Source organism: Aphelocoma coerulescens, chromosome 7 (assembly GCF_041296385.1).
Source record: "Aphelocoma coerulescens isolate FSJ_1873_10779 chromosome 7, UR_Acoe_1.0, whole genome shotgun sequence".
Taxonomy (NCBI): Eukaryota; Metazoa; Chordata; class Aves; order Passeriformes; family Corvidae; genus Aphelocoma; species Aphelocoma coerulescens.
In genome coordinates this window covers 17,442,570-17,460,560 of record NC_091021.1, presented here as the reverse complement: position 1 = coordinate 17,460,560, position 17,991 = coordinate 17,442,570, and the positions used below count along the sequence as shown (strand labels likewise).

General features: G+C 36.1%; 1 protein-coding gene across 4 annotated transcripts in view; it reads right to left on the bottom strand.

Moving 5' to 3' along the window:
• LNPK (lunapark, ER junction formation factor) overlaps positions 1-17,991 on the bottom strand; it is a 56,311-nt gene that overhangs the window by 24,467 nt on the left and 13,853 nt on the right. For all 4 annotated transcript variants that reach the window (XR_011151928.1, XM_069020596.1, XM_069020598.1 and 1 more), the window contains exons 7-9: positions 12,442-12,522; positions 12,304-12,355; positions 5,071-5,289 (exon numbers count right to left, since the gene is read on the bottom strand). Coding sequence is in view for 3 of the 4 variants with exons in the window: in XM_069020596.1 (XP_068876697.1) it covers positions 5,071-5,289; positions 12,304-12,355; positions 12,442-12,522 (352 nt within the window). In the remaining variant the exon portion in view is untranslated. The remainder of the gene's footprint in view (positions 1-5,070; positions 5,290-12,303; positions 12,356-12,441; positions 12,523-17,991) is intronic.

Below are 17,991 nucleotides of genomic sequence, written 5' to 3'. Positions count from 1 at the left end.
GAAAATACAGTGGTGTGAATTAGGTGATAGACTACTATGTAAGATTGTCACAGGGTGAAAAATTTAGAGGTTTTGGGCTTCTCTTTGTAGTAAATACATAAGAGTAAAAAATATCAAAATGGAGGATTGTTGTTGTTCTCTAAACCTTCTTCTCCTTCTCTTACCACTCCATGTTCTGCAGTAAAAGTAGTTTGGAGTGACTGGATAGAGAATTCCACAGTTCCTAGTCGCGTTACTGAATAATTGGTAGGAAAGTGAAAATAATGTACGTTTTTAGTAACTATTGGTTAAAATATCTTTAAAAGGCTGTGTAAATCTTGATAGAGAGCCCTCACTCCTGCTTTTCTGTGCTCTATGCTGTACCTGGGTCACGCTAGTGGCTCTGTTCCTCTGATAAGACTTAATAAACAACTATCTGGAAGCATTGAAACTCAAGGAAAAGTCTCAGTTTATCTTTGAAACTCCTTGCAAGGACTTTCAGCAAATTCTCTCCCATCCGGAAGGACTTGATTTATGGCACGGTAAAGTGCCATGCAACCATTCAAATAACTAAGTATGGAGAGGAAACATTTTACATTTAAGCACCAGAAGCATTGTGTTACAGTACTTTCAACAAACAGTTCTGAGTGTAAGATAATGGAGCATTTGGGGGAAGAGAAGGGAAGACTTAAAATCTATTCCCATATGAGCTTTATGAATTACATTCAAAGTCCACAAAACAAACAAGCAAAATAAACAACGTTGGAGTAGAACAACAAACCAGTCTTTCAGAACTCTCAAACTGGGACAAAATGGTCAGCTTCAAGCCACTTCAAGACAAAACTGTGATCCCTTGCAAATAAGACTTGGTTTAAACCAATGACAAAATTACTAGTAAAAATGCAAAAGTCTTATAGAAGCTCAGGACAGCTAAGAAGGTGAGACAGAAAAAAAACCAGCTAGTATTAGCAGGTTTTTTACTGAGATGAGCATATGGCAACCTGAAGCCCTGCAAGAACTAAGTATATGTAATTCTTAGAAATTAAATAATGAAGGTGCAAAAAGTTCTGCCTTGTAGCTATTCTCACTACATCCAGTAAAAACAAATATAGAAACAGCAGGGCTTAAAAGAAAGGCCTTTAGTAACTACAGAAGTCAGCCTGCAATTCTCTTTTCAATTTGCTGTATGCTTCCAGTGTTTTTCTTGAGATGTTTCACAGAATTCCCTGTAATGACCAATAAACAAAGAGGAAGTTAAAGGGTAAAACAAACTAAAATCACTGTCTCAATATGCAACAGAGTAAAACAGATTAAACGCACTGTCTAAAAATGCAAAATAGGATTTTTTAAAAATCCGAACAAAGGACAACTAAGAGAGCATAGTTTGTTAGTAGGTTGAACTACTTCAGAAGGACACTTGATTGAAAGATATTGTGTTAAAAACAGTTGACTTCAAGCTTTTCAGGATTGTTCAGATTTAGTTTTCTTATAGCAACTTAGCCAGGAACAGCATCAGGACGTGCACAATCATAGCTTCCAGCACTTTGATAAACATACAAATAGAAGTAACATGTACCTCTAAAGTAGAGTATTCATAGAATATGATGAGTTGGAAGGGACCCATCAGGATCATCGAGTCCAACTCCTGGCCCTGCAAAGGACACCCCAAAAATCACACCATGTGCCTGAGAGCGCTGTCCAAACGCTTCTTGAACTCTGTCAGGCTTGGTGCTGTGACCACTTCCCTGGGGAGCCCATGCCAGTGCTCTGGGTAAAAAACTTTACCCTGATACCCAACCTACACCTCCCTGAATCAGCTTCATGCCATTTCCTTGGGCCCTGTCACTGGTCATCAGAGTGAAGAGATCAGTGCCTGCCCCTCTCCTTCCCCTCATGAGGATGTTGAAGACCACAGTGAGGTCTCCCCTCAGTCTCCTCTTCTTCAGGCTGAAAGAATCAAGTATCTCAGGCCCTCCTCATAAATCTTCACCTCCAGACCAGGAGGCAGAGACAAAACAGCAAGTCTTACTATTCAATCCAAGATGGGCTTCATGTTTAAATACAGCATTAAAAATAACTGCAAGCAAATTACCATTTCAAGCCTCCTACCTTTCAATCTTCACAGACAGAAGCAACAAAGGAAAAAGTAACTAAGGGCAGAATGTACTACATTGTGGTAAACCTCACACTCAATACCACAGAGATAACCTCCATCCTCTATGGCAAATGTCAAACATTGTAGGAATCAAGTATTTTCAGCAGTGCTCTCTTGCAGTGCTACACATAAACCAAGACTAATCTTGACATTAAGGCTGCACTATTTCTAACAGTCTTTCAAGATACATCTTGTCAATATTGGATATTTGACCAAAATGGACTGTCCTAATATTTAGGAGCACAAGAAAATTGTTCAGAAAATACTGCAATTTACAACCCATCTGTTAAGTAAAAAGATTCCATACTCAACACAAATGTTTTTAAAATTTTTTCAATTTTCACAAACAAGAGAAATTAATTCAGGAGACAACAATCAGTGAATGCATTTCCAAGTTACCCCTGTATTCTGTCCTCAAGCAGGAACCTAGACCCTCACAGCAACAAAACCCTCACAGCAGCAAAACAGAACAAATTCAGTGCAATATAAGCTAGATTCTGCTAAAGCTGTCCAAAGTAGAGGTCAGGCAAAATTCATTTCCTAGACCCTCATAAAAACCTAAAAGATCCAATACTTCCATCAAAAAAAGGCACTGATACAATCTGCAGTAGAATTAAAGCTCTAGAACAACTTTGTGAATACCTGGTTTACACTCAAATGTTTACTTAGGAATTTATTCAAAAGACGAAGTTTTCATATGACTTGTAAATCACCAATATATGAAGTTTCTAAAAGTCAATAAACAAGGTAAAAATTGAATAAAGTTACCTAGAGTGAAACATCACAACACACTCCAAGAACAACTTCAATTACCTGCCTACTAATAACTCAAACCAACCATCTCGGTTCTCATGCTGTTATGGACACCAGTAATTAATATAAACATCAAAAGCAATCATTGTAGAAAGACTGGTCATTTTTGCAAAGCTTGGCAAACTCTCAACTACCTGCTGGTTATTAATTTTCAAACATATGGGAGCTCTGTGGTAATACACGTTAAATTGATTCTCCCCTACAAAATATAGTATAATGAAAATGAATTATTAATCTTCTGTAAAATAGATATAATTAAGGCTATTCATATTTGTTGCAGGCCATGCATAAACTTTGATGCAATATTGTTCTTATAGATACTGAATTTACGTACTTTTCACTACAGCTACATGACAAATTTCATATACCTGCAAGGTTTGGGGAAATTCAAGAAAAAAGAGGACTTCTATATTAACTGACAATTGCAGTGGCTCCCATTGTTATTCATGACAAAGTAACATGTTTGGTCAAAATACCAGTTACTAGTGGGGGAAAAAGTGCCTGTAAAGCATTACCACAAAAACTACATGAAAATTTTTAAATCACAAGCTTGTCCTTTCAAACAAGTCAGTTACTTTATTTTCCTTCCTCCTCTAACACATTTATGCAGTACAGGCTGAATTTCATCCAGCTTATTCAATGTGCCTGAATCTTCCCCAAAGAACAAAGCTATTATACAGCTGATACCTTATTACACAGTCAGCTTCCTTAAAAAGGAGCATGCAATTTTAAACTCATGGAATTTTTGGTAATCAGATATCAGTGAATGTGGTTTGCAACCAAATGACCAATTTCCTGGTGCAAGGAGCTAATTTCTGGTACTTCAAGATAATCAAAACTTACTAACAATTCGCCTTTACAGTTCACTTCAGGGATAAAAACAAATTTAGCAGTTTCATAACACAGGTAAAGAATTACTAACAACAAATAAGATTTAATGGACTCTACAGAGAAGGGAGATCACAACTTTCCATGACAAGTTTATTGCACTCCACTAAGCAACAGGAAAAGGCATTTTAGCATTCAGCTTCCCAAGATCTTAAAGAGCAGGTGTCAGTATATTATCTAGAGGTCTACTTTTAGATTGTATCTTGGAAATTAGTAAGGAAGGACATACAGTTGGTAAGACCTAAGTAGCTTCAAGTAAAAATCAGGAACACAGGGCAGAGAAAAATATTCTTGATCCCTATATATATAGAGCAAAGAACTACTCCACATTACACTGGTGCTCAGGAGATTCTTGGCAAGTTGTACCCCTTCTATTTGCAAGACAGCATTTCATATCTTTTCTTGCCTTGTGATCCAACTTGTCAAACATCCCATGAAGAATGAAAGGCCTGGCACAAACCTACACACAGCTTTACCATCCATGAGGAAAATGAGAACTGTGCTTCCCACCCAAAACTCTCAAATTTTGCAATCCTTCCAATGCCATTTAGTTCATATTCTATTTATTAAAAGTCCATCCCATCTGAATACCAAATAAGAAATCAAGTGAAAAACATTTTCAGGATACAAAAACAAATTTCAAGGACTACACATTGCTACCAGATTTCAACCTGTTGCTAGACTTTGGACTCTTGTACCAAAATAACAATGCCATTTTAGCATTCAGCTACAACACAGACAACTTTTCTGTTGTATTTGGTATTCCACACTTTAATCTATGAGTAGAGGCTGCATGACTATACCTTCTAGAGTAAAAATTTAAATAAATGTCAAAATGCATGTTAAAAAAAATATGTGCAGGGTTTAGTGAGAAGCATGAATGTATTCTGAAAGTGTTCTCCTCTGTACCTGATTTATACAAGCATAGAGCTCTTCTAAACTAAGAACATAAAAAGGTATGCTATATTGTTGACTACAGAATACTGCAAAGTTTTATTGCCATTTAAACAAAGAAGCCATAACAGTTAAATGAGCTCAGGCAATAGGTTTCAGCATCAAAAGGTGCCAGCTGTAAAGAGTTATGGCTAATTGAATATGGAACTCCTGCTTAATCAGATAACTGCTCTGCTATCTCCAAATGAAATGCCATTTCCATACTGTCTGAAAATGGCCTATTTTATTGGTAACCAGAGAAAACAATATAAACTGTAAATAACATTAAGTGCTGTGTTTACCCATTCCAGGCACTGAAGTAGCAGGGGATCCAGGGCGTCTTGGTAAAACGTTTGATTGCAAGGATGGCACAGCCGTTCTTTCCCCGAGCCCGCTCACAGCTGGTGTCTCTCTCTGCACATTCGGAGATGCTGGAAGCAGGGACTTTGGAGAGCCCTGTTTAGGAGTTGCAGGTTGAGGTGTAGAAACATTTCTTTGAGCTGCAGTCCTCTGACGAATTTCTGACAAGAACATGTACATACTGAATTTAGTATCTAGCATTATAGGCAAGATATTAGTAAAAGTACATTAATATTGTTATACCAATTAGCAAATTACAGAATCAAACAAAACCAGGAAGGTCTAAAACTAAATATCATCAGCTGAGCATGTCATAGAAGTAAATACCATGCAGAAGTAAATACCACATAGAATACTGTATTTCAACAGCAATTATCATAACTGTTAAACACTTTGGGCAAAATTCTTCTAGAAGGCAATTAGAGAACAGAATCATAAAGTACCTGCTAAGGCAGAATGCTGGACATATGAACAGTTAGACTCAAACCACAATGCACAGAACTGACCACTTTTTACTCCATGGCTTAAGAATGCTTCCAAGTATTCAGCATTTCATGTGACCAAAACTACTCAGTACATAGAATTCCCAGGCTAAGTGTCCAGAGTTATTTTAAAAAATCAGATTGGATAAATGAAACAATTCTAAAAACAGAAGAAAAGGTAATGCTTCTTTCAAGTGATGTAGTTTCACTCACTTGTTTCAGTAACCCTGTCATCAAACCATGTGCACGGATTCTCACAAAGCAAGAATGGGCTCTGCTCGAACACATCCCTACTTTCACCTCTTCTCACACCACTATCAGTTACTATTGAATCACTATCATGAAAACCTTAACATATTTCCTCAGTTGTTCTTACCTGAAGCCAAATATCACCAGAGTAATATACTACGGTTTCGATGCTGTAATAGTCACTATTGCAACAAATCGAACTGAAATGCAACCATTGCTTTAGGTCTGCAGATATTCACATGGTTAAAAAGTAGCAGCATAGTCTCCAAAAGGGACACCCCAGTAACTCCCACACCTAAGGCTGTAATACCCTACAGAGTTAGCATATAGCACCCACGTCACTTTGAACAAGCTTGCATGTCTTCCTTCACAGCAAATGGAGTTTAACACTACATTTGGACTCTAAAACCATTTCCATGAGTGTCAAGATTAGAGAGATTTTATCTGCTGACTTTGTGTCAGGCTGGAAGAGTTTAAATGCTTCGCAGGCAGTTTATAGGTCCACTGGCAACCAGCCACTGGAAAATGGGTGTGCTGAGTCTGAAGGAACGATCCCTGCCCCCAAAAGTACAATACTACCACGCCAAGCTCCTGCTTTGGATGGAGGAGGGGAGCATGCTACATCAGCTTGCACTAGCTAAGAAAAAGCTGCTATCACTGAAGTACTAGGTCAAACATAACAATTCTGTGGGAAAACAGCCAATCTAGTGCCATGAAAATTGCAACATACATAGGTTATGGTCTTGCCTACTTATCTGTACATATAAATAAGATTAATACATAACAGAAGAAAGAATTAAAAATTTGTTGGTATCACCACTTTAAAAACTACAAGTTAAAAAACTACAGTCTTACTAAAAATCCATCTAGTTCAGTTTCCTACAAAGCAGAACAAATTACTACTTTTCCCCGCCACACCTTCATGTGCATGGCTGCATTACTTCACACAACTTCGTCATCCAAATTACATCACCCCATAAGTCTGAAGGTTCTGTATTTTAACTTGATTTTAACAAGTTAGAAGTTAATGTTTGCCCCCTTACTATTTAAGATGTTCAGAATCTGGAAACCAGGATTAATTGGTGAGGTAGTTGCAGAAATTCTATCGGCTTTTCCTTGGTGACTTGCTTCTAGTTTGAAAACTGCTCCTGGTGCTGAGAGTTTTATCTGAAGTAAGAATTCATTTATTATTAACCTCCCCATTAACATGTCTTCAAGAGCTTTTTGTGACAGACATTAGCAGTAACCTTTCAAGTTTTACTACACTAGGACAACTGCATTCTCTCTATGCCATCTGACCAACAGGCATGACCCATCTTCAAATCCAAAATACTGATTAAAACCCATGATTTATTTAACCATTACTGTCAAGTTTGGGTTACAGTTTCCAGTCGTGTGTTAGTTTCCAAAATTACGCTACGAGGTATGTAATTTCTCAAGTCTTCTCTGGTCCACATATGTACAAAAAATGAGTGATAAAGCCCAGTTCCACTTGTTCCAAGATAATTTTCAACATGTATAAAAAGAGCTCTTAATCCATTCTTTTTTCATTACAAAACCAAACAAAATCCAAAAATGGATGTTAGTTTTACATTTTGAAGGCTGTCTTACTAGATCATGTGGTTTAAGCATATTAATTTTAATTGCTTAAGAGGTCTGAGTCTGTTTCAATAGGTCATGGCTATACTCACATTTATTCTGAGTCCATAATACACTATTTCTAAGCAATTTTCATGCCGCCGGCAAGAGCTTTGCCCCTTATGCCTGTTCTTTCTGAAGGGTCATTTTTGGCAAGTCTTCTTTAAATGACTTTCAATTAAAAAGATACTGCTACTTTAACAACTCCTTCCCCATATTTTTGTTCCTATAAAGATGCTGAACCAGTACTTCACAGTCAGTATTAGAGAGATGTGCTTCAGTAGTTTTAGCCTCATTACAGAGTTAAGAATGCAAGACTCATTGCTAGTTTCCACAAAATATTAGGTTATGCACAATGCCTTTATTTTTTGCCTTCACTTAGAAGTTCACTTGGCTTTCACTCTATTCTATGATTCATACTTAAGAGAACTTTGCAACACTCTGCTGCTCCCCAAGTAAGAGAAGTCACCAGAACTTGCATTATGAGAAAGTGAGAAACACTCTTCCTTGGCAAGACCAACACCCCACCCATTCCAGTGTTTCCTTTCATAGAGTGGCTGTAGATATTATTCAGTGACAACACACAAACTTGAATTTCTGATGCTTACATTCCTAATAGCATCCCCAGGATCCATAAATGCATTGCCATGGGCATAGCAAGTAGAGCCCTGTCTCATCATCTTAGTATCACATATGGACCCTTTACCCATGAACTCCCCTAATTCCTTTTAAATCTGCTGTGCACTTCCACAACAGCAGCCCTAATATTCTTCTGAAGTAACTGAATATGATCTATATACTTCTCAAATTGCCTTAAGATGCAATGTGTTAAAAATGAGCCTCTTGCAAAGTTCCAGATTTCCGTAATTCCAAGTTACACAGCTTAGCTAAGAAACATGTCCATTGACCTCAACACTAACACAATATACAGGTACTGCTGATGTAGTTTTAATGAAGTTTTGCCATTTTCCAAGGATTTTCTTCAGTAACGATATTTGTGTATCCAAAAGTCAACTGCATGAAGAGAGACAAATAGCTTAAAAATAGAACACTGGACACTGGACAATAGGCACTGGACAATTCACACGTATAAGCAGACAACATTACTTAAGAGGTATCTACTCAACTGATGATTCAGTACGAGCTCTTAAAGACTATTACAATGCTGCAGTGGTGAGGCAGTGACATGTTTCATGTTTACAAGCATAACTATTTTATTTTTCCCTCACTTTGAAACACCTTGACTTTTGTAGAGAAGAATATATTATTTTTATAGAGCTACAGTACACTGCAGGTCAGTAGATAGTTTACATAACTTGTTGGCTTTAGTATCAAAGACCAACCAATAATTTTCTTCCTCCTCATGCCTATATCCATCCCACAGCCTGCAACCATCTTTTATTGCATTACTTTTAATTCAGGTCACAGTGATTTCATTTACAATACACCCCTGTGCTAACAGTGGCGTTAGCAAAATGAGAAGAGCAGGTAACAACAGGATATTGTTGATAAATATTTCACTGCAAATATATACTTACACTATTTTTCTCTATGGCCAAAGTACTGAATAAGCATATATTCACTAACTGTACCCCTCAAAACATTTCTGAACAGATAAAATAGCACTTAAATTTTCAAATTCCTTTCATTCTGGATTTCCTGATGGTTTTTTTAAACCAAACACAAGATTGATCTAAATCATCTGTTAAAACCAACCTTACTTATTCAAGCAGTACATGTCAAAATCACAAAAACTGCAAAAAGAGCTAAATACACAGGAAAATTGGGGCACTACCAGTTGTTTTTCTGAGAACCAACTATTACGCAATACTGATTAAACCTTCGTACCAATTAGTATGATGTGCAAGCTTTCATTTCAACTAGTAAGTCAAAAACATACCAACTAACCTTTCATCAGCTGACACACACAACATTGTCCAACTTGATTATATATCAGTCATTATTTACCCTCTTTTCAAAAAGACTCCATTACAGAGCTCAAGAAAATGAGTTCTGTTGCTTAGCTAGCTTGTGTCCAAAGTGAGCAAAGAGAAGATCAGGGAAGATTTAATGTTAACTTGCTAACAGATATTTTATTATTCCTAACCATTTTAATTCTACCACATACTACATGCACCAAATTATACCACAACCACATAAAGGTGTCATCTAGTTACAGTAAGTTATATACTGCACAGAACAAAAGCTAATACTCATTTTGGGCAGACATTTAGTGTGAACAGCAGTAAGCTAGCAGGTTTTTTGATAGCTAAAAATTGAAATAATTACTGCATATAACAAGAACAAGTTATTTGGAAATTAAGTCTCCATAATTTCACAAGCCAAAGCCAAACACAGCATATCCCTTTGAACTATAACACACCTCCAAATAGAATAGACTGACTAACCACTTACATGGGGATAAAAGCTGCACCAATTCCAAATTCAATGTGTTAGAGAACAGATCAGAAAAAATAAAATAAAATTGTGCTGTATATGAACAAAGTTACATTGACTCCTAGAATAATTTAGGTTGGAAAAGATCCTTAAGATCATAAAATCCAACTATAAGCCATGACAACTTAGAAAATTTGTTTTCCAAAATCCCTCCCAAAGCTAAACTGCACTTTTATTCAGGTTCAAGCAAGAATGTCCATGCACCCCAAAAAGTTGAATCTGTTTGAAAGAGAACTGTACATTTTCTCAGTTGTGTCCCCACTTAGAGGCTACTGGTTCACACCATGACAGTCTCAGAGAGCATTCTTTGCAAATGAAACTGTACTAAAAGATTCCTTCCACCAAGCCCATGAGACTTGTTTACAGCTAGCTCTAAATAAAAAGTTCTAAAGCACAGTATGAGCAAACTCCTCAGCAACAACTGGTTCACAAATCTACTCATACCACAATTATTAACGTAGACCACAGCCTACAGACACTGGCTCTCAGAAATAATTCTATCTCAGAACCTCTCCCTCCCAGCCCTTCTATTAACAGTCAAGACACAATCAACACAACACAGCATATGCTGGACCTAACTGATCTGCTTTTGGCAGACTCTGGATCAAAAGCAGGGGCACTATGCTTTGAAAACCCAAACACACACAAGACTAATTAATAGAGACTCACCAACTCACTTCTCAGCATTGCTCCTTACACTTACTTGCTCCTTACTGCCTGGGTAGGGGGAAGAGATCAGTCATGTACCTGCAAAGGAGTTTCAAAACTGCTGCTGCTCTCTCTTAATAAAGGCAGAGTGACTAAAGACTTATCACCATCTAATTTATAGCTAATTATCTGCAGATTTCTACACAGAAACACATCTCCAGGCAGTTTCATACCCTGATCAGTGTTACTTGCATTCTATAAACGGATCTGTCACTCTACTACCGGACTATTGGAGTGATTTCTAACATAGCTTAAAGAGGATGAATTTTATAAAGAGTTAAAAAAAGCCAACAGACTACCTACACATTACAGGTATAACAGAAAATTCTTGGCAACCACCCATGAGCTGTATTAAGGCAGAGAACAGAACAGGGTGTCAGAACGGCCCTTCAGCCTGAATAAAACTATGAATGCTGAAGAAATGGAATGATGGGAGAGCAGGTAAGGAGCAAACTTGAAAAAAAGCTGTTGTGCCTAAGACACCAGAAGAGATTAAAGCTTCACCATTGAGGTACTGCACAGCAACTATTCACTGTCAATGTCAACAAGTAAGGATAGTTTTAAAACATTTTCATGGCAATTTGAAGCTAAGCAAGAACAACAAAACAGTAAATTTGATGGTGCAGCTTATAAATACCCTTGTCAGTAAATCCAGGTGCTCTGCACCCAACAAAATGAGTACTAAGACTGAGAAATAGGAAAAATAGAAGTTTGGTTACCCACAAGAATTTAACACAAAGTTGACAATTCTAATAATAAATTCTAAAGCAATCTGTCTATTTTATGAAAAATTATGCATATTAGATTCTGCAGTTTATTTTGAGCATCAGCCCTTTCAGGTTATAACAGCAAGTTAACAACAAAGATCTGTCTTAAAGTGTGAGTACAATCCTCAGTAATATAACACGAGGCAGCCTTTATACTGTGTTCATACAAGCATTTTCAGTTTACAGCATATTACACTCAACCTTAACAAAAATTAACAGTAGTTTGGTCACATAAATATTTGCATAAATACCACCTTTTTAATGTAAGCATTCTACTGTGAGATCTTTCCAGTTTTGAAACTTATGTGGGTAATCTAGAAACAAGGCTTCCTTGAAACACATTCAAGTTTTTTTTTCTATTTTATTATTTTATTCAATAGCACCTTTAAATGGAACATCATAAACTGGTAAAGAAGTGTCCACTCTTTGCAACTAGAAAGTAGTTGAATTACACACCAGCTTCTTTTTCCTCTCGGCACTAAACAGAAGTAGTTTAAGCACTGCATTAGGAAAGGTCTAACTAGCCATTAATAGAAACACAATTGAAAAGCTAAGTCAATGAATATTACAATAGATTTGAAAACACCTTAGTATTCTAGAAAAGTTGCAAGTATGCCACAAGGAGTTAATTTTCTCTCAGCTTTAACATCAAGCAGCATTAAATATTCTGCTGTCTAGAACATCAGGCTTTAGTAATAGATCCCTTATCTGAAAAATACAGAACAGTAATGGGCACAGCCTAATGAACAGTCTATTAACCCTAAATAAAGGTCAATTGATCTACAAATTTTATCATAGACAGACTTCTAGAGTGGAAATTGCTGTGAAAGATGAGTATCTATGCTAAAGAGCACCTGTTTTACAGGGCTATTACCTTGTCCAGGTCTTGGGGTTGCAGATGTTCCAGCAGATGGTAGTTCAGTCTCCTGCCAATTAATTATAAATAACATTATCTGAATGCTCAGCTCCATAGTACCTTTCATATAACATCAGTATCAATAACAAGACTCACCTTTCCACTTGATTCTGGATCAAACCTTTCAAGGATTAGTTTAGCAGTCTTGTATGTTTCCTTTTCCATTACTTCCTCAAGCTGGAAACAAAAAGGTTCCACACATCAGTAGAGAATTTTTTAAAGTATTTCTCCCCCACCATAGCCTCCCATTTAAAAGCACCTTATCAATGTTACCAAAAGGTGAGGCTCATCCAATGAACCAGTAGCATTTTCAGATACCTGCAGATTTGCTGTATTCCATGGAAAATAAATTTTGCTTCCAAAAATAGTTTCTAAACTCTAATGGACTACTTGTACTTAACAGCTTTATTGCAAGGAAACACCAAATATTGCTAATTGTTTACATATAATGAGGAGAATAATTACAAGCACCAACTTCAATAATGGAATGTGCAAAAATCTATCAGCCATCATTATTGGAAGTTATTAGACATGACAAGCAAATGACAGGCAATTCCTTAGATTTATTTCCTCATAGCACTTAATGCTATTAATTTAAGGAAGGTCGTTAGCCAAGTGCTTTACAGAATAAAGTCCCTGTGCCAATTAACTGCTGTCAGCATCGATTTTAGATTATTTATTAGCAGAAGCAATTAGCTTGCTGCAAATGCTGTGAAAACTCACTAACTAGAGAACAGCCATGGAATTTGCTCAAATGACTTTAAAGGCTAGATCTACATCTTTACAGCAATTCAAACTGCTTTTTAGAAAAAGGAACACGTTAAGAATTTAAATAAAAAAATTTACTGAGAACTATGCATACTTTAGGGAGTGTAATTAAAGCACTTCATTATTACAGCGTTTTATTTACAATGCACTCAAGTGGCTTTATTGCTAATACATGGGCTTAATTTAAAAAAGTAATCACTAGTAAAGTATCATTTTAGTGGTTAACAGCCAACATCAGAAGCATCTTAACTTTAAAAGTAAGATAGCTGAAGTTATGACAAATACCTAATATGTATAGAAATTATAATACATTTCACAGTATCTTAAGCAGACCTTTCTAGATATGCTGACTAATGGCCATGTTCAGCTAAAAGTGGGGGCTTTGTTTGTTCTGAAGTTTGCTGTTGGCATAAACTGCAAAACTGAAAAGGTCAGTGGTCAAAAAATTAAATTCTCTCAAACTCATTTATCACTGCTAAAATAACAAATGGTGCAGGTTAACATGAATTTTATGCCATTATTTAGCTAGTGAGAAACTAAAGTTTCAGCCATTCTGCATATACAGACTGTGAAGGAGTTTTACATTTTGACAGACCTCAGGATTACAAATAGACCTCAGAAGCTAAATAAAAATTCACTCCATTTAATGGCTACTGTGTATTCATTTAACACTCACTCCTCCACACATTTCTTGAAGTTTGAGGCAAGGAATACTTTCCAGGCTGTTAATTAAGGACTGTTGAAACAAAAGGGAGTAAAGAAGGAAGCAAAAATCAATTTCCTAAACTTGTATTTCAGCATCACTTTGGAGTTAACCCACTAACTTCGTAAAACAAATGCCACACAGTGCAATAAGAGCAGAATTAATGGCCTAATAGGAAAAATAAAGTATTTGTTGCTTATAAAAGTAAAAACCGTAAGACAGATTTTATATAAAGGGGTAAGGCTAGTGAGGTGAAGCTGCAAAGCAGGGAAGCATTAACAGTCAGTGCTAATATCTGGCCAGCAAATCAAAATTTAAAAAACCCAATTCACTTCACATCAATGAACATAAAATGCATGGAGTTGTCTGTATAGCCAAAAAGAGAAATAACCTTCTGCAGGACAAAGTGACCTTTAGGGGAGAGAAAAACCAGAATGCTCCACCATCACTCGACACTTTCTTTATCTAAAGCACTTCTCGCCACAGCAGTATTAGATAGTATCGTAGCTATTTGTGGATACATACGTTTTGCAAATACAGTAACATTATTTTGAAACATAATTCAACTCTCACCACAAGATTCAGATGTCGAAGTTACCCTTCACATTACACAGTTAGTGGATAATTCAACGAGTTACCCTTCATATTTTGAAATTCATATATAGCTTTAAAATTCTAGTAAAGCTGAATCCGAACAAGAATTCAGTATCACAACTGACTCTTTACAAATTTCTTGAAAATATATAGAAATTGTCAGGATTTCTATAAGCATATCCACATTTCTCATGCTTTCACTTATAGAATATACTCTTCTAAAGTAAATTGAATTTTGGCTAACAATACCAAATAAAGAATCAAAAAAGTCCAAGTTTACTTACAAATTAGTGTAATTACTAGAAGAAAGTAAGAGCCTGTGTAAAATTTAAATACTACTTCTATGTTTGCATAGCAGAGGAAAACTGCTTGTGTGCCAACACAGGAAGCTCATTTATGAATGTAAACCAACACACTGACTTCTGGAACATTCACCATCCTGAAGCATAATCTGGGAAAGGTTAACTTAATGCTGAGCACTGGCTCACTAACACAGCAAAGTGCTCAACACCTCTTCCTCTTCTTCTGTAATACAGTCTTCTCTGAGATCCAAAACTTTTCCTATAAAGCCATTTTCTGCTTTCTGCCAAGGGTTAACTTGTAGTCTGTCCTTATCAATAAAATGATAATGCTGAGCAACCAGAATTACAAGTGAACTCTCTAAGAAAGTTAATACCAGCCTAATCGTGAATTTCTCATGGAATTAATCAGATATTAATAAAGAAGCATGGAATCACATTCTCTTCGTATGAACAACTGTATCAATGAACTCCTTCCCAACAGGCAACCAAACAGAATTCCTTTGGGAACAACATCAGTTGCCTAAATTGAAAAGTAATACAAGTAATGTATTTTAAGCTTCTTGTAAATGCAATTTAGCAACCAAAGACTTAAGTACTGGTGTGGTGCAAACCACTCATTATTCACCATACTACTACGTGAGTTCATAAACTGAGAATTACTTGGTATGTCAAACCCAACTACAAAGAGGTCTTTCTTTGTGCTCACACAAAGCCATGACACTCATTCCAGTCCACCACTTAAGATATACCAGTACACATAACAAAATTTTCATTAAAATCCAAAATAAATCATTTAAGTCACAGTAATCAAGTGTACTCTGAACAGATCCACGTCAATATTAAAACCACCAAAGTAACTGCTTTGCCTGAATGCTACATGAAAGAAATAATTCATTTGACCCATCCTCAGTAAATATGTTTTTTAACTGTATTTTGAGTTTCCAATTGCATGTTTGCAGTACTCTAGCATATACCAGGTAGACAAAATGGGGCTTATACAACAACCAACTCCTCGCAGAGTTTTTATCACATATGAAAGTTATCAAAATACCAATGGTTGTCTACACCTAGAACGCTGAAGACAAAGTTGATTAAAGAGTAATTATTTTAAGTAGCAGAACTCATATGCTGAATTTTTTTTCCCATTACTAACATAACTCCAAGACAGCCTTGAAATCAGACTAGTTGGGGGCTTTTTCCTAGATTAACAAATGCAACTTTCTAAACTCTTACCTGAAATGGCTAGGAAGTCTGTCAAAGTCTAATATTACACTTAGCCTACTATTCAGAGTAGCTGAGCAAGCTTCAGCAAAGTTTAATTCTAAAATTAGCAAGGTAATTACTACACTAGCTTCACAACTTTGTCCTCAGGCTAAGAATTATCCTATCTTTAAGACTGCTGTTCCAGGTAAACTCTCCACTAATTCCCAGTTGTATCAGCTTAATACATGTCCTACGCCCTTGCTTTAATATGCTTAACCCTCTGAACTTGCTCATCTACCCATGTTCAGGCTTAAGGGTTGACATCCTCATTAACTGAGAAACTCTGAGGCCAAAAATCACAGCTAAAGAGTCACAAACACAACCACAGTATCCCTTATGATCAAGGAGGGAAACAAAGTTGTATCTTGAAGTAGTGCCTTAATAACAGCTAATTAACTTAATCCCTATCCCTAATTCATAACTCAACAAGCTTTAAAGTATTCACTAGGAAAAAAAATAGAAGACAGTCAGTTCTGTGAGAAATAAGTATTACACAAACTTTAAGTAAAAGTACAGGATAGACAATACTAATGGTAATTTCCAGATGAAGTATCTGTATTTGTCCAGTATTTTACCCACATGAGTATCCACATGACTCTATCACCAAAGCCAGAACAGAAATGAAACAGAAATTAATTTCTATTGAGCAGTCACTGCAAACCCACCAGGACATTTTATCTAGCAGATGAGGACCTTACACCATTTACAGGTAAGCCCTATAACAGCCTTATATCCCTTCAGCATGCAAGTAATGTCTGTAGGGAAAAGGTGGGCCACATGACAGTAAAACACAAGTACTGTAACATTTTTTAAAAGGACAATTGTCTTCAGTATAAGATTGATCCAGCAATTAGGTAGCTGAGATGCAACAAAGTGAAAAAGCACAGCTGTTGCGCCAGGCTCTGTGCCTAGGCAACAATTTGCATTACAAATAAACAGGAAACACATAATTTACTTATCCTAGATACTTTGAGGACCACAATGTAAATTTCTTAGTAACTAATCCTATTTCCAAACTTAGCAGCAAATCAGAATTCAACAGGGGAAAAAAAACCCTCTCCCTCCCCATTATTTCACTTGATTTTTGTTTTGTTTTATTCAAAAGTAGGTTATTCATAGCCAAAGGCACTCCTGAGGAAGTTAATAAAACAAAACAAAATCAAATCTGAGTACTATCAAAACCAAATTTTAAAGAATGCAATTTTATCAGTGTTTTTATCTAAAACATGAATTATATTGTCTTGTTACCTGCATCCCCTTCCAGCTCATTTCAACATGTTCTGTATCATGTATAATTATCTAATTTTAATGCTTAATTGAATATCTTAAATTATGATGAACCTCCTGAGTCCATCTTCTGATTAAAAAACACCAACACCGCACTGATCGAAGAGGTTGCAGTAAGTCCTCTGTTTCTGGTTCCTTGCTAGGAAGCAGGCACCCACAAGACCACGTGATAATCACAGACTGTGAAAAATATCTGAGTTATGTTATTGAACTTCCCAGAACTGAGTTTCACTAATCCTATTCAGGAGTTTGTCTTTAATGATTAAAGCTTGACTTGCATATAGACTAATGGCAATTTATACTTCCAGATTTAAATTCCCCATAGTTACAGTATAATTTCATCATTGTTTACAAAGTATTTGTGCAGTGCTTCACTTTTAACTACTCCTGGTTCTTTTACAGTATGCTGTTCTGATGTTTTGCATATGCAAAATATACATTTAGGTTTTTCCTGACTAATCTTTTATTCAATGCCTTTATTCTTAATTGCTTCTCACGTACAAAAATTCAGCATTACTAGTTCTTCTACAATAAAGATTTTCATGATTACAGAAAACTAAACTTAAACTGAAATGAAGACTTTACATTTAAGATTCCAAAACCTCTTTTGTTCTCCACTGCGCTTTTTCGGCTTCAAGAACTTTTCCTTGAATGCTACCAAATGACTATGTTAATTGGAAACATTAACTAACTTCAGTTAAGCAATTTTCATAAAATAAACTTAACAAT